We start from the raw sequence: 26,276 nt of genomic DNA, 5'->3' as shown, positions 1-26,276 counted from the left end.
GCCCCTTGAGCCTGGAGCTTTTGGGCCATATCAGGGCCTTGCTTCACTTCAAGAGCTGGAAGACTTAGACTTAGACTCTCCTGTGGCCTCCTGGTAGGGCACCTTTGGGCAATAAAAGGATGGATGGGCTTGAACCCTGGAAGCCATCCTGAAGAATCTTGACCCCATGCTCCTGTTCCACCAAGCAGCATGCAGCCGTGCTTCTTTCTGACAGAAAACTCTCACAGCTCCTGTGGGTTGTGTTGCCTGCTCTCCTTTTCTTTCAAGCCAAGTCTCACATGGCACTGAAAACTTTCTAGATGCACACGCAGCCATCCAGTGACATCAGAGAAGACTTCCCTCTTTCATATATTTTTGGGTAGGAGAATTTAGTACTGATTTGCTCTCTGTAAGCACTTTGCATGTTGCACTGTGTATCTTAAAGCTGTCAATGGGGCAGAGGAGCCCCGAGGAGGTGGTAGGGCATAGATACAAGTTTTCAAAAGGAAACAAATGTCTGGTTATGGTCTTTTAGATGGCTTAAGAAAATAATATCCCTCTTCTGATGTGATTCTGTGTGTGTGTTTGTGCGCTTGTTCCTCAACACATTAACTGAGAGCTTTGTTTCACTGGTAGAAGTTTAAGCAGAGAAAAGTGATGGCCCTGGGTTGAGAAGCAGCTAGAGGCAGTAATGCTGGCTGCCCCATCTCTTCCAGAAAACATCAACACTTAGCAAAAAATCTTAACATAATGCCTTGAAAGCCTGCCAGTGGAGTTCAGTCAACACTGAGGATTGGTGTTTGTTTTTATGTATGTTCAAGCAGAGCAATGCTGCTCCTGAACTATCATTCCATATGCTTTCATAGTGAAGCTGAGGCAAAGTTTTTGTATTTGTTTGAGAACTCGCACAAAATAATCCAAAATATCCTCAGCCTGACCTCACATGGGATTGAGACAAGAAATGAAATTGCACTGCCTGTAACTGCAGAATAAACACTGAATTTTAGTGTAATCTTTGCCTTACAGATTGACTGCTTGTGTTCCTTGTATCTAGAAAGAGTAATTACAATAACTGCTGTTTTAGCTGATCACAATTTCACAACACCCTTAAATGGTTATACTGTGATTATACTGTGGTCTCTTTTTTTGTTTTTGGTTAGTTGGTTTGTTTTGGGTTTTTTGGGTATTTTTTTCCCCTCTGGGGAGAAAAGATGATTAATTTCCTCTTGTAGTATAATGGCATTGATGTCATGTGGGTTGGAGGATTAAGTCCTTTTATTTTTAAAACAGTTGCTAGGGTGTTTAACCCCATCCTTTTTAGCCTTCTTTCTGTTTGTATAACAGCAAAAGGAAAAGAAAACCACATCTAAAAACAAGATACTTTTCTTCTCTTTTTAACAGTTTATGGTAGCTTCTTATTTTTCCAATATGGGGTGATTGGAAAATTGCCAAATATTGTTAAATTATATTAACTGGTAACAAAAGAGAGGGGGAAAAGAGCAATCAAACATTTATTCTTACTTTTTTCCTCTCAAAATTGTGATTTAAATCATATAGTCATAATATATTATTAATGGAGCAATAATCTCTGGCAAGCAAAGATTCTTTGCTTCTGTCGGACAAAAAACCCAAACTTACTGCTTTTCCAGACAAAAACTGCTAAATAAATAAGGCTGTGCCATTAGATCAAATATTTGATTTTTTTTTCAATTCTTTTCTCTTTGCAGAGTATTGGAAAGGGGTCCTTGTGGTGTATAGACCCAGAATATAGACAAAATCTTATTCAGGCTTTGAAAAAGACACCCTATCACCCATATTCGCATGTGTTCAATACACCTCCCACATCTCCTCAGGCATATCAAAGGTAAGAACTAGATGCGTTTTACAACTCTAAATGTTTTCCTGCAGTGTTGTGTATGATTCTTTGGTAAGACACAAAATGTAATCACGCGATGCAGTTTGGAATGTGCTGGTGCGGAAAGGCCGGGAGCGCCGGTGGTGGCCTGGCCTTGTTTGGCATGTCCAGAGCAGCTTTTATCTGCTCATGCCCCTGCCGGCATCAGCGAGTTCCCCCAGCAGAGCCTGCAGGCTCCCTGCAATAGCCGCTTGGCAGAGGAACGCCTGAAATTAAAATGCAGATAGGCAAACGGAGAGCTTTGAAGTGCCCACTTATCCCATTTGGTGAAGGCACGATTCCTCACTCAGAGGAGATGGGCTCATTCTCCTGGGAGAGCTGAGGCCCGCTGTTGCCTGTGCAGCCACGAGATGTCCATTTGGTGAGCCGATGCCCAGGTGGCTTGCCAGCCCTGGGTGGTGGATAGGTGCCCGTGGTGGCCCTTAGGGTTAACCTGGATTTTCTCCTTTGCTTCAGGGGAGCAGACGTGGGGTGAGGTTTTTCTCTTCGCTTTGCGGTTTTTTGACCTGGTCTTCACTTACAACCAGTGTTAGCAAAGAGACATAATCCATGGCTGCCATCCACAAAGCAGGAAAACAGGCGCTGAGGCTTGGCGGAGCTGCTTTCTGCTCGATGCTAATAAGGACCAGGAATGCGGCTCATGGCCCGTGCTGGCCTACCCCCCTCAGGATGGGGGAGGTGTGATGAGCCAGCCGCAGCCGGGCCCGCAGCAGCACCGGGGCTGAGCGCTGACGCTGGCGGCTCCGGTGGCGGCTGAGGTGGTTTTTATTATTTTTCCGCCGTGGCGCTGGCGCTGGCGGCCGGGGAGGGCAGCGTGATGGTGGCCGTGGCGACGGGGCGTCTCCCCGGCAACGCGCGGCCGGGCCGGCGCTGCCGCGTCACGGGGCCGCGGGGCTCGGCCGCGCCGTTGCCGCGGTAACGGCGATCCCGGCGCGGCGCTGGCAGTGGGGACCCTGGGCCCGCCGTTGTGTCGGGGGATCGCCCCAGTGGCCGGGGATTCCCCTGGCCCCCTGGATTTTCCTTTGGAAACCAGGGAGTGATGAGGCTGCAGGCTCCCGAGGCGGTGCAGCCCGGCTGTCCTGGTATTCCGTGGGGTGCCGGGGGGATGCTGTCCCTAGTACCACCTGTGAAAGTACCCCCCGCTACTGTGCTCTGCAGAAGGACAGGTAAATAATTGAGATAATGGATAAAAACTGCAATTTGTGCATTTGAACGAAACGTGGTTCTTGGCCCTTGGTTTATTGTTACTGCTGCCTTTTTAAGGGTATTTTAATTATGCTCATACAGATTTATTGATATATTCTCATACTGAGTAGAAGTGTAGTGCACATTTGACGTAGAAATGGAGGGATTTTGATCCTTTCTAATCCTCACAAACAAAAAAATCCAGCATACACATGCAGTTGAAAGCCAGAGGATCTCCCATTTTTTTATGGCTGAAGTGGGTGTTCACTCAATGGGCTGGGTGTGCCAGAACCTCTGTGCAATAAGGTGGCAGATGTTGCTGGCAGGAGCGTGGACATGGACAGCTCTTCTAGGCTAAGCTGCAGGAATCAATGCAGCAGCACTGCTGTGGGCAGTCCTTGCAGGGATGAATCCTTAGAGATTCCCTGTGTGTGTGTGTGTGTGTCAGGGAGCGCTCAGTGGGGTAGCTACCCTGTGACCTGCACAGCCATGTGCCCACTGCTCCCCTGTCCTCATCCTGCACAGCCGTGTGCCCTCTGCGGCTCTGTGCTTGCTGTGTGTGGCAAAGGAAGCCTGCAGAGTCACAAACCTTGGGCAGAGGCTGTGCTGCCCTCTTCCAATGGACTGTGTCCAGAACCTTATAGCCTGTTTTCAGGAGTAGAAGAGAGGGTACTGGCAGCTGCCATACAATATGGGATTTAAGAAATGGGTTTCAGTCACTACCTGCTTTCACCTGTAGCTGAGCAAGGGAGAAGGAGGGGTCTAGCAAAATTCTGGCAAGTGAGTCCCAAAACTGGAAGGGAAACTTTTTCTCCTTGGAACCCATGGGATGTCTGAGCTGCTGCTACACTGCTTGTGCTGCCAAGTGCTTTGGAGTCTTCCTTGTAATGACTGCATCATAAAACAAAGAGCTTGTGTGGCTGAAGGAGCAAATGCCTTGCAAATACAGTGAAGGCCAGGTTTTATATGAAGAAATTGTGGTCTCACTGTTACTTGGTTGGCTATTTTTCAGCATTTCCACTGTTAAATAAAACTTAATATCCCCATAGTATTCTAAAATATTTATTCATTCTGCTACTAATGACTGGTGAAAGAAACATCAACATGAAGCTGGTCTAGGCTATCAGTGATTTTTGAATTAATTCTGGATTGGCAGTTACATGGTAATTTTCTGAATATATTTCCAATATATTCTCAACGAGTTGAACATTCCCTGTGCATTTGGAAAAAAACAGTAATCCCATGTGTAAGTGATTGCTTTCTCATGTGTACAAAGACTTCAGTACGGGTAGAAAATGTAAATCCACTCCACTATAGTCAGATCTCCAGAGCAATACATCGTCATAGTAACAAGTTCCAAGGGGAATTTTTCTTATGGTGAAAACAGTACACCTAGAAAAAATCCTTGGGTGGCAGAAGTTTTTGTGGCCATTTTATGTAATGGAAGTCCACAAGTAAGAGAAGCTATGTCACTTGATAGTAATTAAATATATCTGGAACCAGATAATTTGCCAGTATTATTCCTGTCACTAGCAACAAGGTTTATAAGGGTCAGTTGGTGAAATTCCACAGGGGCAAATTGGCCTATTCCTTGTCTTTATCAGATATTTTAAAAGCATAAAGATGCACAGATGAGTCACGTGTTCTGTTTAGTATCTGCATAAGCAGCTTAGGGTTGAATTGAGCACAGAGTGGAGGAATGCATTGCAAAAATATCCCAAGCAAGATGATCGCTGAATACACAAATTCTCCTTTTCCTGATTGGAGTTAATCACATAAGATAAATCAGTTTCATGACTTCAGTAGAGCATCCTGCATAAATGTGACAGGGGTGGACCTCTTATGAAGGAGTTTCATGATGTGAACCTACACATTTGGATGGCTGAATCAGTGTTATACCACTGGCATTTGAGATAAAAATGACTCAAGCCATGATATGTGGAGTACATTGGGATCCATGTATAGAAGACATTTTGGGGGAAAAGGCAACCTTGCTATGCTTGTACATAAGAAGGAACTTCAGACTGCAGTTGTCTGAATTGCTGCTTCAATTCAGGGCAAAGGTTATCTGCAAGCTGTAAGAAGTAGAATATCACAGGGTGAATTATTTAATTTTAATTGGCTTGGATGTGTGTTCTTAAAAAACAATACAACAAACAAAAAAAACCCAACACCTTGGGTTTTTATCTGGTTCCAATTGAAGCATATGTCATGAAGCATGTCATTTATGATGGATTTCAAGAGTGAACTGTTACACATCATTACAAAGGAAAAACTCTCCTTGGTGTGGAAAAATAGGGATGTTAGACTAATGTGTTTCTTCTAACTTTACAATTATATTGGTAATAGCAACTTTGAAATATATTTATAGGCATATGCTTGGTTAAGTAACTGTACATGTCAGTGCTCTGATACTTCATCTATGTGTTTTATTTCCAGTTTTCTGACTCTAACTGAAGTGTAGGTGGGATTTTATCTTCTAGTAGTGCTTGGAGGAGGTCTTGAAATGGATTTTTTTCCTGTGTATATTACGTGGGGCTATTTCTCAATTGTATTTCTCTTTGTACTGCTGAAAACTGTCAGGAGATGTAATATAAAATAACAGAAACTATTATTTTCACAGTATAATAAAAATATTTGAAAATTTGGGTGATTACCCAGGAATATTGTCTTTATAGACTTGTGGATAATTACTTCATGGCTTTTCATTTTTTCAGTATGTTTTCCTAATTGTAGTTTGCTAGAACAGTGTCAGATGTTGACAGATCTGTCCTGTAGCTGATGAAATTGCTAACATGCCCAAGATAGAAACTAAAGAGGTATTTCTTTCTTGAGCTGCCCCAGACTGCCTGTTTGTAAAGGCTTTGATGTGTTCCCTGTTGGTTTGCTCCTTCCCATTGGAACAGCTCCTTGGGTGAGCTTGGTTCTGCTTCAGGAAGGATTGAGACCCCGGACAGAGCTGAATTAGATTTGTGTTTGTCTTTGGACCTGGAGTCTGCCTGTGCACATCATAGCATTTGTGTCAGAAGAATTCATCTTCTGGCATCCATCACTGCATTTCAGCCAGGCTGCCCTCTGTAGAGAGGGTTCAAGCCTTGCAGGGCTGGAACCAATGGGAAACTGTGTAACAAAAGCTAACCTGCAGCACAGTTTTGGTGGTTGTAGGGCTTTCCATGTATGTGGCATCTGCTGGTGGTTGTGGAGCAGATGCTGCAGAGCCTCCCACCCCACTGCGCTGCCCCACTCCCAGGCAGTGCTGCGGCCTTGGTGATGGAGGAGAAACAGGCCCTGCAAGGAGTCTGCAGAAAACCACCTCTGCTGCTTGTGTGGAGTCACTTCCCAGAACAGTATTTCATTTCAGTGTGTGTGGCTTCGTCATCTGGTTCTCCATTCCGCTTCCCCTGCTGAAGTGTAGGTTACAGAGGTAGGCCAGCGCATCACAGAGAGCCTGCAGGTCCATGAGTGACCCCATGTTTTATGTAACACTGCTTGCCTGGGATTTGAAAAATTTGGAGTGGTTTCTTTTTTATTGAATTTAGTGTCTCTTTATGGCATTTTCTTTTGCTGCTGTTGGATTCCCAGAAAAAGCCACAAGCCCCTTAAACATTCATCACTTCTCCATTGTCTTGTCTTTTGATACATCTTTCTGATAAAAATATTCTTTATCCCAAGGTTGAGGTTAGAAAAAGGGACTTTGTGGTTACAAACCCTTGTCTAACTTCTGAAATTTATTTGTAGAGACACAGAGAAAGATTTGTGAAACATGGTGGCTAAAGCTTTGTTCCTGAAAATCCACATCACTGTGAGAAAGTGATGGCCATCACTGTGAGTCCTGTGGTAAATGGCAGGAGAGGTGACCTGGGCATACTTATATTTGCATTTTTCTGTTTTAAGGCTGAGAGCACACAGGCTTACCGGTGAGTCCTGGCTTTCTGCTTTCATCTCACCAGTAGGAGCCCTCCCACGTTCAGTGCAGCCCTGCAGTGGGAGCTCCCAGGCAGTGCCAGTTCAGGTTCAGAGCCTCACTGCACCCACAGCCCAGGTCCCTGGGCACTGCAGCAGCAGCACCTCCAGCAGTCACGTCAGCACTGCCACGTCTGTCGGATGCAGTTTGCGTACAGCCCCCTCAGGATGGGGAACTTGGAAGCTGTTCCAGGGATGTGAAATGGACACGTGTTCCCAAGAGGGAGGCTGTTATAAATCAGCTGCTGAGGAAACCACTGGAACAACTCCTTCAAATATTTGCAGGTTTTGATTTTACTATCACAGCTTCCACCTTTTGCAGTTGTTTATTGAAGCTAAACCTGCATCGAAGTTGTAGGTTATAACATTAGACAAATTATAAGCACTCTTCCTACCTGTACATGTTACAAATTGAGATCAGAAATGATCTCTGGTCATTTGGGGAAGCTGGTGGAACAACCTTTTACCATTCACTAAAAGACTTTGCAGGGTCTCTCACTGCAAGAAGGAGTACAGAAAAGATGTGATTTGGTTGTCCTTTGCAGTCTTGAAACATGGATTTAATTCTGTGTTACGTTTTTTGCTTTTGATGGGAAATGAAGCTGATCACAGGGTAGTCTAATACTAATTTCTGTGCATGTTACAACCACTTTATCAAGAATGATCTTACTGTTTTATTTCCTATGCAGAATCAGAATTGAATTTTCTTCTCTTGATGTGGTGTTAAGGTGGAGTCTTTGGGGAATTTTTGTTTTGCTATTTTCGTAGTTTTGTAGTTTGTGAGATCACAGAGAATACAAGTTCTTCTAAAGTGTTCTCTCTGTCACCATTAAATGCTTTAATTTGAAGAACATCTATGCTTTGGGATAATGCTGTTTTATTTCTGGTTTTTGGCAAGTTAAATAATACTGGCTTAGTTTTGTGTCAGCTATGAATAGCAAAGAGAACATTTGCTTGAGTGAATGCACTGGTAAGTGCATAAATATTTGAGGATTTGCCAGTCCAGGACTTGTTTTCTGACATATTCTTACCAGTTCTCTACTTCAGTGATGCCACTGAACATAGTTTCAGGAAACAAAACAGATCAACTCTACTTACCTTTTAAAAGGCTTTTTTTTTTTTCCTTCCTCTCTAACATAATAGTTTCATGCAGGAACAGCTAGTAGAAGTACAAATAACCCTCTAATCACATCTTCATTCCTCTCAAAATCAGTGACGTGCTTTTGACCCTTCTCAGCTGAAATGTTTTCAATTCTTTCTCATTCATACCCCCAAAACGAAGAAATGTCATGTTTTCCATTTGCCAAGTACATGAAGATTTGGTTGAGTCTCTGTTTTATTTGCATGTGAGTAGACTTCTGCTAAAGCAGGGTTCTAGATGCCAGGCAAACACCAGCTCCTTACTTTATGTTGTTATTTTTCATAGTTCCATTTGTAGAACAGTCTTTCCAGTTATTTGGCTTCTTAGGCTCTTTTCCCCTCCTCTTTGCCTTCTGTAGATAAATATAGCCTTATTCCAAAGATAACTTGGAATGGTACCACAGATATTTCCACTAAGTTCATGGGAAAAAGAAAGTGTCAGGATGTGATTTGAAATTTTTGTTAATTTGTTTGTAAAACCCTCTGTAGCCTTGGGTGTTTCCATATGAAATTTTTTAGAGTGGCCTCATTGATAGAGCTGTGAGTTGTCGACTGCAGAAACTTGAAGCACGTGGGTGCTGTGCTTCTGAGGCTGTTTTTCTGCAGCTCCTCATCCCTCTTCCTTGCTGTCCCCGGAGTGTGTGCTGGTGCAGGTAGGGCAGGGTTGCACAGTGCATGAGCTGCAAAAAGCAGAGCGTGTGAGGGACACCTCACCTTTGGTCCCTGGGCAGTGTGAGTGGATCTGTCACCCTTCATCCCATTAACCTGACTTCTGAATTTGAAAGCAGACTTGTGAAGCTTGGGAAGCCACAAACAGTATTGTAGTGTGTCATATATTGCTGCTGTTGGATTAAGAAAAGTTTTTTCTGCATTTCCATAACTCAAGTTAAATTTTTTAGTTTAGTTTTAATCATGCTCTTGCTTTTTCTTTCAGATTTTCTTTACTTCTCTATTAGTTATTGGACCTTCCTTTCCTTTGATGCTTATAAAAAGAAAAATTGACTGGGAAAGTCACATTATTTGTAGTTCTGTTGTAAGACTGATGTCCATAGAACAGTTTCAAATGTTATGCTAATAGTGATAAACTACTAGTAAAAAATATTAAGGTAATTTGAATATTTCAAATATTCAGTAGGTAAGTAGGTAAGGGATGGCTTTACTTGCAATGGTTATGATTTTAAGGCATTCTACAAATTAAATCTTTATTGTTTATTTAATATTTGTTTAAATTCAAACTTAAGGGGCATTGACTATTTCCAAGAATTGCAGCTGTGTCTTAAACAAGAGTCAGGACCTTTCATCATTTCACCTAGCATTTTAAAATACTTTAGGGGATAGAGAACATGTTTTAAATGTGAGGCAGCTGTTGTAGTTTATGCAAAACTCACAATATTAGTGTAACCAATTTGTTCCATATGTAATCTTTCTTTGATAATATCAGTTTTACACACAGGTTCAAAGGCCTTGGCTAAGGGAAGAGGCCAAGCAGACTTGGGATAGTCCACTTGAGTCCAAGAGCTGTAGGAACTGATTGCAGGTGATCCATCTTCTCCCCAGGTCGTAACAGAAAGTGACAGATGTACCGAAAATCCTCCTTGTCCATAGAGAAATGTCCCGGGAGGTGAGCATGGCCAGTGAGAACTATTTCCTCTTTTCTCTGCATGGTGTTAGTGGGAAGCAGTGCATAAGAGGGACACATTTTGTTGCAGCTCACAGAATGACTGTGGAGAATGCTAACAAGGTGGCATCCAGGTGATTGAGGTGGCCCATCAGGCCTTGTTAGCCAGCAGAGGTACAAAACTGACCCACATGGTGGACCATCAGCCTGGGCTCTGGGCCAGCTGGGAAGACCTTTAACTTCAGTGGGAGGTAGACTTACATTACCTCACAGACCAGCTGGGCCTTGTCCTGAGCAAAATCCTCTGATTCCCTCATCTCCCATTTATAAGGGCCACCCATGTACCAAGCCAGACTTGCTCTGGTAGTGTTTCCTGTTATCTTACACATAGTTAAAAGAAAGTGCAGTTTCATTTCATACCTGTGTTGGGTGTATCCATAATCCCTGTCTGGGTATTAGACCCAGTGTTTCTCAAAGTATCAATCAGTCTTTCTGTGAATGTTTTTTTTGAAGTACAGGTGTCCTATTTCTTCAGTATCTATGTGTTTTTAAGTAAAAAGCTTGAGACAAGTTCTAGTGGGTTAGTCCTTTTGAATATTTATTGACGAATTCACTTTTTCTGTGTGTTTCTGTGGGAGGTGTGTTGTATCTGTATGTGTATATACAGAGTGCTGTATGGTGGTGGTGCAGTATCTTTGTGTCATTTGGTATCCTTTCTGGAGAAGGCAGGTTTATTAATTTCTTTAAAGAAAATACATTTTGGCAGAATTTCTTTTGTTAGTATTTGAATGCTTGAATCATGATTTTTGTCATCATCAGTTATGGCTTAACTTCTGATGTCAGAAAGTCTCAGCTCAAGGCTAGAGTTGTGTCATGCAGGTTGTGATTACCGACCATGTTTTTTTCTGGCTTTTATAATTCCATCACCATGACACCTGGAGTCCTGTTGTATCCAGTTTTCAGTGTGTGTGAATCTGAACTCTGTATGATCCTGAGTAAAAGTTCCTATTTTGATGGAACTAGCTTTTGTAGGAATAAAGCTTGCAGGTTTTTCTAGAGTAGTTTCCTTTCACAGGAACCTCCAGGGTTCAGATGAATAAAACCAGAAAGGACTTAAATGGTATTAAAAACGCCTTTTTCTGAACTTCTAGAACAAAAAGCATAGAGACTTTCTTAACACAAAACCTACTTTACATTTGGGTTTTGAATTTTGACTTGGAAAAATCAAGCTGCTTGTTTAATCAGAATAAAGAATTTAGATAAAAACTGGTTTCTGGAGGTATTGAAGGTTCCTTAGTAGAGAAATTTCTATTCTCCTCAAATATCTCTGTGGCTGGGAACACAGATTGTTTTCCTCACCAACTGTTTGTCCTGGAGTAAAAAAACGGAGGGTGAGAGGTATCTCTCTTTGCCTGTCCACTGTGTCCAGTGCTACAGTGGCTCAATAAAATGGTTGTTCCCCTTTCCTCTTGCTAAACAGAAGTACTCAGCACTTGCACTTCTTGTTTTTTTTCAGTAAAGCTCTGATGAAACTCTGGAGGTTATATTTGACTATCTGTAGTGTATTTTTTCACAGATATTTAGACTTTATTTTGGAAATCCAATAGTTCTGTCAGGCAGTTTTGTTACAGAAAAAAGATGATAATTCAGTGGCCATGTTTTAGATAGATTTCAAGAAACTTTTGCTGGCTTTCTTTCCATTCCAAGTGTCCCTGAGACCTGTCTGTATGCATGTGGTAGTCACTTGGGTTTTTTTTCTGAATTGTGAACCTGTTTGTAAAATGCAGCATGTTCCTCTTTTGTGTTTGAGGTGGTTTTTGTTTGGGTTGTTTGTTTGTTTGTTTGCTACTGGTTTAAAAAAGGGGATGGGAGGCTTAGGGGCAGGCTGTAAATTACTTAGTGGAACCTTAGTGGTTACCACAGGAGAATACTGAGGCTAATGATTAAGTGGTAATCCCATAAAAGGTGGAATTTTGTTTAATTACTATGTCCACAGCTAATACAAGTGCATCTGAAAGAAGATCCCAGTCCTTGTGGGATTTTTTGGTTTAAATCAATCTCTCCAGTAGTTCAAGTCCACATGGGCTGTAGAAGCAAGCACAAAATTTACTGTGCTATGTTATGTTGCTCTTCCACTTTCTGTGAAAAATTCATCTTTGGCATTAGGTCATAGAAACCCTGGACTAAACAGGCTATGGGTTTCATCCAGTTTGGTGGTTTTCGTGTTGTTCTACTTGTGATAAGATTCCCCATTTTGTGTCTGAGGGTTTTTTCCCTATGACTGCATATGGTTTTAGTAATAAACGTGCAGATCTCCAGAGGTTTCAGTGCACAGATACGTGTATATACTGCACTGTACTTTTTATTTCAAAAGACAGCCTGGCTGCGAGGGAAGCTGTTCTCTCTTGCACTTAGAAACAAAATGTACTGTTTTAGGGCAGGTGACCTATTTTCATTACAAAAGAGCAAATACTTAGAGAACAGTAATAGGAGAATTGCTTGAGACAACTAGTCTGAAGTGGATTTGTGCTGGTTTTTGACTAGCAAACATGTTAGGGAAGTTCATTTTGTTGGTGAATAACTTGGGGCTACCAGAAGAGGAGCATGGGTTGAGCTGCAGCCCAGCTCTTTCTGTAGGATGTTGTTTGGATTGTCACATACACCTGTGTATCTGTTTACAAAGGAGCATGGTTTCTACATCCATGCGTCAAGATCCTTTATTCCTTTGTGAAAGGCAAATGACCGAAGAGGTTGGCCAGCTGAGATATGAGTGTGCATCAGAGCTTTATAAAAGATCTTTCTTTTCATCCTGACTCATTTCTGCTTTGTTGGCAATCCCCTCCTGTTAATTGCCAGTACTCACTCAGTTTATATGAATGGTGCAGTTATGTACGGTAATTTTTTATTGCTCTGCTCTTAAAGCATCCAAGATAGCGCAGCCAGTGGATCTTGCTAATACAATTGTAAATGTATTTCTTTCTTGGCTTGCTGCAGCATGTGTGCACTTGTTCAATTTTCCTTTCAATAGCTTGTATGACTTATTTTTGGTATTAGAATCAGGACTACGCAGACTTTATTTGTAGAAGTAGAATAACTGTAATTTATTATTTTGCCCACTTTTAAAGGTGTAGTAGTCAGTGTCCAATTTTATGCAGCTGGTGGGGTTTTGCATTTGTTTCTTGTGGCCCCTTACACCTGACTGCTGTTGTCAGGTATAACACAGTTGTTCCCTCTGCTGCTGTTTTTAACCTCTCTGATGGGTTCTCTGTGTTGTCTGCCTGGGTGATATAAATATTGCAGAGCTCTACGCCTCTCACTGTTTTTTTTTTTTCCTGTAACTATTTTTATCACAATTCCATTATATATCCTTCTAAAAGAAATTCTGTTCAAATAGTGGTTACAGGCTTGGTGGAGAACTTCCTAAAATTAGTTTGAAAAGCTAAGATGCTCAGAACAGATTCTTTTTGACACTTCCACTTCAATGTTCAGAAGTGGCTATAATTCTATGGTTTAGTCTAATGTGATGGTGGTGATGGATGTGTGGGTGGTGTTTTTTAAGATAGAATATATGGAATTTGGAAAAATGAATGGCATAGTAATGCAGATATTGAAAGTTGGGTTATTAAAAATGTAACAGCGCTTAAAAATGTCCATGTAGCATTGGGAATTCATAACTGATGGCAGTGCAGGATGCAGGTTCCACTAAAAGTATATGAAAGAAAAATGGAAATTTAGCAAATTTGACATCATTTGGGTTTCATTAATTTTTATGTTTAATCTGGATAAGCAGAGGGAGAAAAAAATACAAACAAAAATGAATTGGGTTACTTTTAATTATGTAACTTTCCTGAAAAGGTGCTTTTTTTTTCAGGCAGCTGACTGATCAATGGCAAAATTCTTAACTGCTCCCCAAGTATTTAAGATCTCTATTAATTGGAGTTCCTTCTCTATATAAAAAAATTGTTCTTGCTTTAGCTGTTTTGCATATGAAAGATGAAGAAGACCATTTTTCTCATGAGATCAAAAAATAAATAAAACAATTAATTAGAACGAAAAAAAATCTAAACTTAAGGGAATTAATAACAAACAAAGCTTCTAGAGTAGCCAGCTTTTTATTTTGAAACTTAAAAGTATGATATAATGTAAAAAAAAGGCTTTATACAAACAACATTTATTCCATGATAGTTTAAGAGCCACAGTCAGCTATATTGGTAAAGTGATGTGGATCTTTTGATTATTAAGTACATTTTGCAGCTTTCGCCTGCCTTCATATGTAGAAGTAGACTCGGTCAGATTTGGGGGGAAAAAGAAACTGGAAATTTCCACTGGAAGTGTTAGAGCTGGTCTTTTTCTGTCACCCTGGGGATATCACTGTCACAACTCTGCTTTGAAAATGGGGTAATTTGTATTGATGAGCTCTGTATTTTGTAATTGCATGGAACAAGAGCTGTAGGAGTTTGGTTTGTGTTGAGCTTTGAAGACCCTTGGAGTAGTACCACCTGCTTGTTCAGTAGGGGTTTGCTTTTGGGCTTTGATAGGGAGGTTGGTTGGGGAATTTTTGGTGTGTTTTCTTTGTTTTTTCTTTGCAAAGTCATTTTAAGATGCTCTTGCTGCCCTTGTAGAACAGCAAACTGTTGTTTTAGTTGTGCTGGTGAAAACACTTGAGTAGTTGTGCTGTAAGTGTGATCCTGATGATTTGTTGTGGGTTTTTTTAAGGTTGACAAGGGGCTTGTCAAGGGCTTTCTTAAAGCATTCCTACCAGTGGAAATCCATCACTGAGCCATAATCTTACTGAGATTCTATAGTGCCATGCTAGTAAATTTATAGTACGCTTGGCTCCCAAAGCAGGTTCTCTCCAGAAGAGCATGGAGGCATCATCGTGGTTAGTATTGACTGTTACAATCTGGTGGGTGGGTGCCACAAACCTGCCTTAAAGGTTTTGTGGCAAACCTGTTGTTTCAAGTCACTTAAATAGAAAAGTCTTCCAGTGCCAGGTAGAGCAGGGGGAAGAAAATGCTTTTCCTCAACTTCATGATTCCTTAATGTTCACAAGCTTGGTGACAAAGGGTCATTTGCAAGGCACAGCTTGGTTTTCTGCTGCGTCTTTCAGCCTGGTGCTCCAATGCAGTAGCAGTGCAGCAGCCTGGGCTGGCACAGGCATTTGGACTGCATTGAAGCAGACAAACACTACCCAGGGACTCTGACCTGAGGAGAGGGGACTGGCAACTGGAACTGATCTTCTCTTGCTATCTTCCGATCACCAGGTTTCAAACTGCAGTGTAGAGAAGGGAGGTTGATTTGATGCTATAAACAAGTTAATAATATCTCTCTGTAGACACAATTGCTTGGTTTTCGTGGGGATCTCTGCTGCTGTTGTATTGCTGCTGTGAACAGATTTTGACACTAGGATAGAAAATGTCCCATTTTAATAGCATGTGAGAAGGAGACAAGTACACAGACCCTGGCTTATCTTTCCTTGGTTGTTGACCAGGTGCAAATAATGAACTTACTAGACTGAATTAGTCCCTTAAAGGAAATTGTCTGAAATCCATCTGGTAGAGTGCTGAAAAGCAGACTCAATAAAATTCTAGCAAATTGACTGTAGGAGTTTTCTGCTGGCAGAAAGCTGAATTGAATGACCTGAGGAGAGCCCTTAGTCTGAAATTCATGATACAAAGGTAAACGGAAATAAGTGTTGGATCCTGAGCACATTTACAAACTGCATTTTCAAGAAATGTTAAATTTAAATGTCTTTATTCCAGCTGATCTATAATATGAATTCCTCAGCAAGGTGTTGCATTGTGGATGGTTTTAGTGTGGTGGGACAATCTAGCATTTCGAGGATGGTAGTATGTGCAGAATTTACTTATTACTCTTAACTTATTACCCATCTTAACTGAGCCACTGAGACAGCACTTGACCTCAAGCTATGATGCAGATGAAGAAAAATCGTCAGTAGTTTTAGCTCTGTGTTCATACTTGCTATCAGTTTCTGTGACAGGAGGTAAGTACGTGATGTGTTCTCATTGTGTAACACTTATATACCCACACCATTCCAGAAGGTTCTTGCAGAGACAGACTGCTTTTGTGAGATGCTGCCATTCTTTTCTACACACATCTTTGGTGTTGTCTCTTTGCAGTAATGGTAGATTCCCTAAATCTAGTGGCACCTGAGTGTCTTGTGTGTTGACTTCTGCAGAAGTCTCAACATATGACAGCTTGTCTCTCACTGATACTCCACAAGAAGTGTCGATCTTTCAGGAGAATGAAACAAGTTGTATCATTTTCCTTTTTTGATGCTAATCCATTCTTCATAACATATCTCCTCATAGATGTCTGAAGACGGTAGTGAATAGGAATGTGGATTTAGTCCCAGTTGTGGTTAAACTCCAGAGCACTGCTGGGGGAATGATGGAAGCAGTGTGCATCTTAGATGGGGTTTCTTGTGTTGCCCTTCAGCTTCAGGACAGTAAAAGGCACTATACAATATCAAAGCGTCAAAACTTAATGTATACACTTTAGGATGTAAAAAACAAAGAAAACTTCTGAAGCTTTGAAAACTTCTGAAGCTTTTGGCTTACTTTGCCTGAATCAAAACTCAAGGTTAGCCTTACGTTCGCTGCAATGAACATCCATTGGAAACAGCTTTTTTATGGTTTCGTTTTAATGCACTTCCTAGATTGAAGTTTCCAAATACAGAAAAACTAATTTTGCTTCCAAGTCTGAGAAAATGTCAGAAAATGGAAAATGGTCAGCACTGCTATTCCCTTGGTAAGAGAAGTAATTGTTCCTTTTTGGCACCTGCAAATACAGTCATGAGTTGAAAAGTAGCAGGCTTTCTTAAATCTCCCCTTTGCTTGTTATTCTTCAGGGAATTGTATTCTGGAATATTTCTTAAACACAGGCTGTCCTTTCACCACACCAACTTAGTCTCATCATGTTGATGCGTTCCTTGGCAGCTGCTGTAGGTGATGTGTGCAGGGTGCTCCTCGTTTCCTTCCTTGCTGCCATGGGGAGCTCTGGAGAGGCTGGCACTGCCTGTGCCGCCCTGTGTGTCCAGCTGGGAGGCTTGGCCTGGGCTTGGCACCCTGCACGCTGCCCTCCAGCCCGCACATCACCCACAAACCTGGGGAGCTGCATGAGCAACAGTGAAGCAATTCTTTGGCTCTGTGAAATAGTGCTGCTCGTGCTGTGCAATTTAAAGACAAAATGCTTCCTGCTAATTATTAACAGCTACTCTGTAGGAACAGACTCATTAGAGGGGCACTGCACCCTGGCCTGCTGTCCTTTTCGGCACCTGAACAATGAGGTAGGGAGGGGACAAAATGGCGAGGGAAACCGGAGTGCTGGCACCAATTAGTCCCAAGATTAGCCCTGAAAGAAGATTGCAATTTCAAGGCCAAAAAGAGAAGGGAGTGGGTAAAAGGATTTGAAATGAGATTATAGAACCTAAAAGCGCCTTTCTTTTGTTAGGAAAATAATTCAGCAGTTTTGCTCAAGCTAGTGAGACAATCCAGTTTAGTGGCTGAAGCAAGAGATGTGTGTCCTGTTGATTTTTAAGGTTCTTTAGCAAAGTTGATCCCCGGTTGTGTTTGTTACTGCTTCCTGTGAAATCCAAGTGTTTTCAACAAACAAACAAAAACATGGAGGAAAACTATTACCTCATCAAAAGGCCTGTTGTTTTTCAGGAAGCTTATTTATATTCTTTAAAAGGGAAGCCAAGAAAAGGAGGCAGATTGAACTCCCTCTTTTCCTTTAGGGAAACTTTTTTCCCTGGTGGTTACTATGAAACTGGCACTGGAGTCACCCTTTCACAACCCGTCCTGCAGATGAATTTCAGTGCCAGTTTTTGTTTGTTGGCCTGCTCAAAGATGCAGATCAGGCAGTTCCTATTTCAATTAAAAGCACCGTCTCCGGTCAGTAGCATAGCGGTGAACATCGTTCTCTTCCTTGGAGAGGGAAGCAGGCACTAAGCCTTGCTGCCCTGTTGAAAAGACCACAATATGCACTCATGTAACACCATAATGGTCTGGGACTGAAGACTGGAACTTGCTTGGAGACAGGAGAAAGAGAGGTCTTCCCTCTTCCTCTCCCTCAGAAGGAGAATTACAAAAGGGGGAATTACAGACGTGAACTTAATAGGAAATGTTTTGGTGCAGTCTATTCATGCCTACATCGTTCAAGTCTACATGAAATAGTGACACTTCTGCTGTTCCCAAGAAGCTGTTTCTCTTGGGGTGGCTTAGAGTCAGTAGTTGTGTAGGGATCACACAGCTGTTATGTATTACCAGCTTTTTTCTTTCTTTACTTTTTCACTGGAACGTCTTAGTGCGAAACACCTATGCAGTCAGGCTTGAAACATTTTCTTTCAGTTTACCGTGCCTACAAGTTTAGGGAAGTTTCTTATCATGAAGGTAAAGAGTCATGTAATGAGTTCTGTCATGCTCTTGATTTCCCTTCTGCATTTCACATAAGCTTTTGTTAAAATTACTTTCATAGGCAAGTAATAGAATCATTAAGGTTTGAAAATACCTGTAAGTGCAGTGCTTAAAGCTGTTTTCCAATGTGGCACAGAGAGGTTAGCAAGCATCATCTTGCCATTCAGGTTACTGTAGCTTGAATAACAGACATGATTGAGTTGTATGGGGAACGCAGAGAATAACCTTTCCTTCAAAAGGGGGACCCCTTATCTCTAGACAAAGCCATTAAAATAGTGCATTCTGCATACCTTGCTTTGAGTTGAGTTGTCATCTTTGGACTTGTTTATAACCAAGTATCTTAGCTCCCATCCAGAGCCCTTCTTAAATGCTAAATTTTTGTCCATTTTTTTTTTATTCCATTACACTTCTCTCGCATAATATAGTGAATCTCGCTGCTTTTCAGCTTTCACAACCTAGTCTAGAGTCCCTCCAAGAAAAAAGGGAGAGACTGAGAGACAAACCCATCAGCTGAGTTTCCACACAAGTTGATGAAGAAACACGGGCCCTTGTCCTGTCCATAGGAATTGTGTAAATAGCTTTAATAAGACTTTAGTTGTGAAGTTATCCCATGCTGAGATGCTAAGGGCTGTACAAATGAGCCGTAAAATTTCTGAAATAGAATAAAGACAGTAATAAAACCCAAAACCAGATTCAGCAGAGGACCTAATGTGGAGGAGGAGACGGTTTATAAACAGGGATTGGTAATGAGAGCAGAGTGGTAGGTCCTCTTAGGAGTAGGACAGAAAAATGGTTTCAGAAGGGTTAAGAATAGAATGGGATGACAGCATTTTTGCTGAAGGTATCCGAGGCTGCTTTGCTTCGAGTTATGTTTCTCTGTGATCTGAAATTTAGGTGCAGGGATTTCTAAAAAGGAGTTATTGCTTGAGCACGTTCCAGTTGAACTAAGAACTGCAGGTGTATTGGCCACATGTAGTAGAGGCAGCTATCTGGATGGTTCAATCCTGCAAATGGCTGAGCTTGCTGCTTTCATGCATATTTACTATTAGCCCTTTGTGTGTTGGCTGGAAAATTCAGTGATGTTCTGTACATGACATTATAAAAAACACTTTAGCTATCAATGAAACCACCAACATGAGAATTAACTAGATTGGCTTGGCAAAGTAACTTGTTCCATTTTTTCCTTCCCTGATTTGTCAGAATTTGCAATTGATACACGAAGAAAATATTTCTGTTTAATTGGTTGTAGTAAGTGGATAATTTATAAATTATTGCCTCATGAATGTTTAAAAGATAGAGTCCCATTCATTTTATGACTGATTAGTATCATCTCACTAGAATGAAGAAGCTTGCATCATTGTTTAAAAAGCATAGTTTGATACTTTCTGTGATTTGCAGCTTTGGAGGGCTCAAATGCTGTCTGGCGATGATCGGATGCCACTGCCTCTTTCTAAACAACAGTGTACCATAAGTAGTTGTTTCCTGTAATCTAGCTCACTGATATTCTATACTTGAGGTGATCCAAGGAAGAGCTTTACTCTAGGGATTAATTACACAGAGAGAGAGTGCATATACATTCTTGAAATATTTTTGCTAGTTAATATTAATAAGGGTATTTTGCAACTGCATGGCAGATACTAATTCAACTGAAAGAAGAATTACGCAGTGTCTGATAGGTAACCATGCCCATCCTTAGCAGCTCCTTTTGGTGCCTCCAAAGGTTGTGCTCTTCATTAGTGAAATACATCTAGTTTTGGGGTTGCCCATCAGCTGATGGTCCTCCCAGAACTTCTTGGTTTGTTGAGGAGACAACTTGTGGTCTCCTCCACTGGCTGCTAAACCAGAGCTGTTCAGGGAGGGGCACTGAGGATTGCTGAATTGCCATATTTAGGTTTATTCTGTAACTTTCTTGGGCTTTCTCAAGAAAGAGTAGATGGCCTAGACTCTTCCCTCTATGGTTTTGTGTTTTGACACAAGGCTGCTAACAAACTGCTGTACAGATACACTATGCAGAAAAAAGAAACTGATGTTTATGACTTTTTGTGACTTTTTTTCATGTTCATAACGATTTTTTTCAACCACCATGGAGTTGCAGTGGATAAAGCAGAGATGTAGAAATAAGTATCTCATTGCAAAAGCAATTGTAAAGCTTCACCTTCTTCATATATTCTTTATTCCTACACCTCTGCTTTCTACTGCAAATCCCCAAGTGAAGAGCAGTGTTAAAGCCTCGTCTCACTGAGTCCATCCAACTTTTGTACATACAGCTGAGGAGAAGCAGAAGAGGGAAACAGACCACATCATGAATTCCACTGGGGAAGCTGAGATTTGTTGAAATGACAATGTTTTATGACAATTTGGGGACAATTTATGACAATCTCCTTTTTAGCGATACAGCTTCATCAGTCATATGAGAAATAACTGGCCTAGGGGTAGAAGAGAGATTTCTCACTATAAATTCTGTGGAGGTCAGTTTTTCTTTTCCTCACTGAGGTCCTTCATTCACATAGATAATATTGTAACTTGAGAGAATTATTAGAGTATTATTAAGTACAGTGTTCATATTCTCAACAGGCTGAATAGCTGTTCATAGAGATAAGGATTAGGGATAAAGATGCACACTGAATTTTATTTCCCATTACTGGTGGGAGGTTTATTTTTCTGTTAAATAAAAGTGGCTAAAGTGAATCAAAATTAAGTCCTCTGAGTATTTGTCTACAGTTAGGTGTGCAGAATGTATGAAAGTCTTTATTTCATAGCTCTGCTTTGAAAATTTTAAGTAGAAGATACTGGAAGTTGGGTGCTGTGGTTATTGCTCCTGTAAAATTAGGTAGGAGCACTCTTGTTCCAGAGACCAGAGAAGTCCAAATCACACACACTTCCCTGCCACAGTTCAGTGGGGTTCTTCATTTTGGCAGAGGCTGTAGGGAAGGAAGGGACTTTGGCAGTGTAAATATCTGTGAGGTCTCATCTGCTCTGCCCCTCGAATTTGAGACCTTGTTAAGTTGAATAGTTCTCAAGAGTAAGTGGAAAATTTTCATCTTCTCCTGACTGGACTGAGCTGATAGGATAGAATTTGGTCAAACTTGTGCCACTTGCTTTAAATTTGTTGCAAAATAAAGGGCATATTAGAATTCTGCTTTTAATTTCCTCTGCAGCCAACCTGAAACATTTGGGATACCTTTAAGAGAAAAGCTGAGCTATTGTAGGTGCAGCTAATGTCGGTCAGTGATGAGGAGCCCTGACAACAGCAGTGTGGGTTGTGGGCTGTCAGCAGGGGCCCAGAGCTTAGAGGAGTGTCTGGGGGCTGGTCCTGCTTGGCCACTGTTTGCTGGGTGGTTTTGGAGGTACCTTGTTACCTCTGTGTGTCTGTTTTCACTTCTCAGAATGGAAATTATTTCTCTATAGCACTGTGGGTGGGAGAATTGATATAGGTAGTGTCTCTACAATGCTTCTGAGTGCAAAAAATGCTATATTCTCTTTTGTTGAGTTTGTAGACCCAGACACCGAGGTGAAACAGCCTGTTGTTGGATGCTGTAGGGTTTTTTGTGTGTGTATTTTTGTGTGTATTTCTCTCCCCATCCCTAAAATACAGCTCTCAGTTCTTTAAAAGGAATAATCTGGGGAATATGAATGAGTGAAAACTCACACATTTTGATACTAATTTTTTTTATGCCTTAGCACTTTATTTCTAAAAATGTATCTCTAAGGATAACACATTATTTATACATTAAACTTTTGTATTGGTGATAGCATCCACAAACTATCTGTCATTTATGTTTTGAGCACCTGGCATGCTGTGCAGTATGGTCCTCAGGCTCACATCTTCTGGGGCAGAAGTGTTATCATGGATGTAGGTCTCGTGTAGTAGATAACATGTGAAGAGGTAGAATTGAGATGATGAAATATGTAATTGGGGCTTTTCAGATATGTGAATACTTCTGTTTTGATGCTGTTGTTTCATCATTATCATTATATTTTCTGCTTTTATATAACTTTCTGACATGTACCTCAAACACTTTAGTGTATGGCCCAGTGAGTACAAATCTCTGCAACCTCCTCTGCAGCAGTGTTGCAGATCCTATAAGCACATTAAGCTTCCCAGGGAAAAGTACCTTTAGCATCTGGGAGAGGTTAAATGTTCCAGGGGAGAGGTTAAACATTTGTTTGTCCTCTGCTGCTGTAATTCCAGAAGCCAGATTACTTCTGAATCATCTGAACTACATTCATTCAAGATTAATGAGAAAGACCAAGTATGGAAAATTTCAGCTGGTAAGCGCCTTGGCTTTGAGCAAGTGGTGGAGGAGGAGTTCATACTGGCAGCAGCCTGCGGGTCATGCTTAGTTTTCTTAGTTCTTAAATTGGTGAAATGGGGAATCACACCATTCCACAGAAACAAGAATTTCAGCAAGCAAAATGAAACAGTTGGCTGAGTGCATGCGCGCGCACACACGCACACACAGACACACACACACACACAACTTTTAAGGCCTTGCCTCTCTTTTTCCCATCTATTTCTGTTTCATTTGAGATCAGATTGTCCTTCTGCGTATGCATGTTTATAACTTTGTGCATGTTCAAGGTACATTGGTGTCTTTAAAACAGGCAAGTGGTGTGTTCTCAGGAATGGGTGAGGAGCCATTCCAGCGGAGGTGTGTGCCTGTCGTCACTCTCAAGTCCAACTGAGTGACAAGCCATGGTTAAGCTGTGGTTAGAGATGTGAGTGGGAGCCTCATGTAGGAAGGCTTCAGGAAATATTTCTGAAATCCAGGCAGGTCTATCAGCAAAGCTGTTTGAAATTCTGCAAGATAATAAATGGAGAATTCAGGACTAGAATAACAGAAGTCAATTGTATGACCTTGGTCTTTTTTAAAAAATAATTGGTTTTGATTTGGGAGAATCCTTGTTTTAGAAGAACATTACAGTGTAGTGTTTTGCCTGGTTTCACTGCAGCTCAGTTGTTCAGGTGGTTAGTGTGGATGTTCTCTAGAGCCTTGTCTGTACTGTAGCATTAACTATCTGAGCAGACTCTTTACATGAAGTTTAAAGTGCAAGTGGGCCTTAGATAGAGACGATGTCTAGGACTCATTTGTTTTCCAGAACCTGAGTTTCAAGAATTTTTTCTCTTCCAGTGTAATTTTAAGCAAGTGAAACCAAACCAGAAATGAACCTCTTCTTTCCCACTTGTTTTGCAGCAAATGGAAGGAGAAAACTGAAGTGATCCATTTCTGATTTCGTAGAATAGAAGAAAATCAAACTTCTCCCTGTTGGCCAGGTCAGCATTTGATGCTGCTGTAGCCCAAAAGAGGCCACAGTCCTCTGTAGTCTCGGAGGCCAGTGCCTGTCTGTAAATGGAATATTCTATTCATCTGGGCTTCAGGGCGCTGACTTGTGGTTCCTGCTTGAGCTGGCACATGCACGCTCTGTAGCACAAGAGCAAGTTTAAGTAACTCTGAAGATTCCCCTGCCTGACAACTACCAGTTATTCATACCAGGAACCATTTAATAGAAGTTAAGCAATAAGGAGAAAAACAGCACTTCAGCAAGTGAAGAAACCTTGCATTTTTCATTACTTCAGATAAGGGAAGTGGGAACAAATAACAGCTGTGCTCTAGAAATTAGCTGTGTTGGTTCCTCCTTAACTACATGCACTTCAAAATTCCCTCACCTATTGTGTTGTTACTTAACAATTCTTTATTCCATCCAGAGATATATAGTGTGTGTCAGTAAGCCTGTTTTTAGTACAAAAGAAGAAAAATACAACTCAGACAGAAAGGATAAAATTACTTGCCTGGAGTCACTGTAATTTCAGTGGTAGAGGCAGAATTAGAACTGGAGGCTGATAGGCATCCTCTCCCAATTCCCAATGGAGACAAATCCTTTTTAATTAAAAGTAACATGGGACAGTTGCATCACCATGAATTTTCAAATATATCTGGACTTTATCCTGTTTCAATATTCATCCTAGAATTATCTTGTGTTTGCAAAATGCATCTTAAAATATTTAAGCACAGGTTAATGAAAGATTCTCATTTTGCATTATGAGGCTGAAGTATCTCAAATAACCATCTCTTTTGAAGGAACCACTCTCTAGAAATTGTGATATTTTTTAAACAACAGCTGTATTCTTGTCCATAAATATATAATATTCGGCTCTCTGCAAAGACCAACATTCTGGCCAAAAGCTAGAGAGTCTCATACAGGGGAGAAGAAGGTTTCATATATCACACCAGCAATGGGAGGGGCCTTTTGAGCACCACAGCAGAGTCATTGATGGGCTCCAAAGGACACATGACCTAATTTTCTTGAAATTAGGAATTACCATTTTTATCCCTGATTCTGAAAATTTGCGAAATTTCTTTTAACCTTTTTTTTTTATCTCTCCCCCCCTCCCCACCTTCCCCCACCATGTTCTTGCTTAATTACTTAAGTGAAGACCATGGCAGAATGGCTTGGGCAATTTGGAGAATGTAAAGATTTGACCAACTTCTCAAAGAAAGCATTAAACTTTATTTTCAGGCATTTTGTTCATGAGTGGCTTTCATGAGCAACTTTTCTTTAGTCTTCAATGAAATTTAGATGTAATCCCTTTGGCAGCTGTGTCATATAGAAAACTCATTAGAGTTCACAAGGGATCAAAATATTATTGTTCACTTGAAAATGTGTTAGACACCCTAGAGAAACCAGGAAAGACTCTATCTAGGAGCTTAAAGTCTCGTTCTCACATGTTGCAGTAAGTGAGAGATACTGAGAGACAGTAAAAGAGGGAATTGCAGAGAAAAGAGAAGCATTGCCAGAATATTAGATTAGCAGTCATAAATTAAAAATCTGTATTGTGAATTCATAAATCTCTTCAACAGTAATGTTTTGTCAGTTATGGAAAATTCGAGAAGATGGAGTAATGGGTTTATATATTTAAAATCTCTAAAGTATTAATCAGTTTTCACTGAAGTCAGGAAATACCTTATCCACCAGCCTTTGAGATAGTTTTTTTAATGTATTGTCATTGGCCCAGGTTAGTAGAGGGTTTTTTGCTTTGCTTAGAGAAGAAGCTTGCTTGTTTTGTTGCTAGATGATGGCTAGTTGTGATATTAACTGCCAGCAAACTGCTGGCAAGAATTAGACTTTTTCTTTTTCTCATTAGCAAAACACAAATATTGCAGGTACAGCAGTATACGAATACTTCTGTATTGCTCAAAAGGTATAATGACAGTGACCAATTCATTAAAACAACTATGGTTATATACCCAGATGGAGAGAATTAAACCCACTTTGCAGTGCAGTAGTGTTGTTCACCCCCATGCAGTAATGGCATTAAAATTGCATGTAGAAAAGGAAGCTGATACAACAGTGGGAGGATGTGAGGTCTCTGGTGCAAGCAGTGAAGAGCTCACAAGTGTTAGAAGAGTCACCAGTCAGAAGGAGCTACTGTCAGTCTTGTGTTCACTCCACAAGCTCATGGCAGTGTGGTTTGGACCAAGTGACCTCCTCCTGTGCCATTCAACAGCCACTCTGCAGACCACATTTGTTCAGCACAGGAGCCAAGAAGGCTGCTCACCACTGTAGTTGGGAACATTTCCCATGCCTTTTAGAGGGTGATTGCCATAAGGAAGTATTATTCCTCTTCCACCATTAAGGAAAGCAGTATTCCCACAAAAACATACTTAACCTTTTTTCCTCAGTTACAGCAGCATCCTGAATTTACTTCGCAAGGAATGGTAAAAACCAAAGTCTTCCAGCTCAGTTGGACAGCCGTTTATATACCCTAGAGTAGCAGTCTGTACCCTGCTGGCATCAGGAGCTGAATGTGCTTGTCAAGAGCATCATTCCCTGCTGTCTCTAGATACAGGGTTTAATGGGCTCCATCCAGATAAGGCATCTACAACTATTGTTATCAGCAACTTGAACAAAAGACTGATTTAATTGCTTCTCAGAAACTTTTGGAGATGGGTTTCTATGCCTGCAATATGCTTCATTGGTTGTTCTTTGACAGAAGGATTTATTGCTTCTAGGTTTGGTGTTCTTGACATTTTCTTCA

The 26,276-nt window shown here is 41.0% G+C and overlaps 1 protein-coding gene across 35 annotated transcripts in view; it reads left to right on the top strand.

Moving 5' to 3' along the window:
* Positions 1–26,276, top strand: part of FOXN3 (forkhead box N3) — a 205,246-nt gene that overhangs the window by 102,730 nt on the left and 76,240 nt on the right. For all 35 annotated transcript variants that reach the window (XM_086894319.1, XM_086894326.1, XM_086894342.1 and 32 more), the window contains one exon: positions 1,707–1,843. In XM_086894319.1, coding sequence (XP_086750445.1) covers positions 1,707–1,843 — 137 coding nt within the window. The remainder of the gene's footprint in view (positions 1–1,706; positions 1,844–26,276) is intronic.

The sequence above is a fragment of the Cyanistes caeruleus genome, chromosome 6 (genome assembly GCF_971803275.1).
Source record: "Cyanistes caeruleus chromosome 6, bCyaCae1.hap1.1, whole genome shotgun sequence".
NCBI classification, from domain to species: domain Eukaryota; kingdom Metazoa; phylum Chordata; class Aves; order Passeriformes; family Paridae; genus Cyanistes; species Cyanistes caeruleus.
Note: the sequence above shows the minus strand (reverse complement) of the source record. Positions and strands in the feature narration are given on the sequence as shown.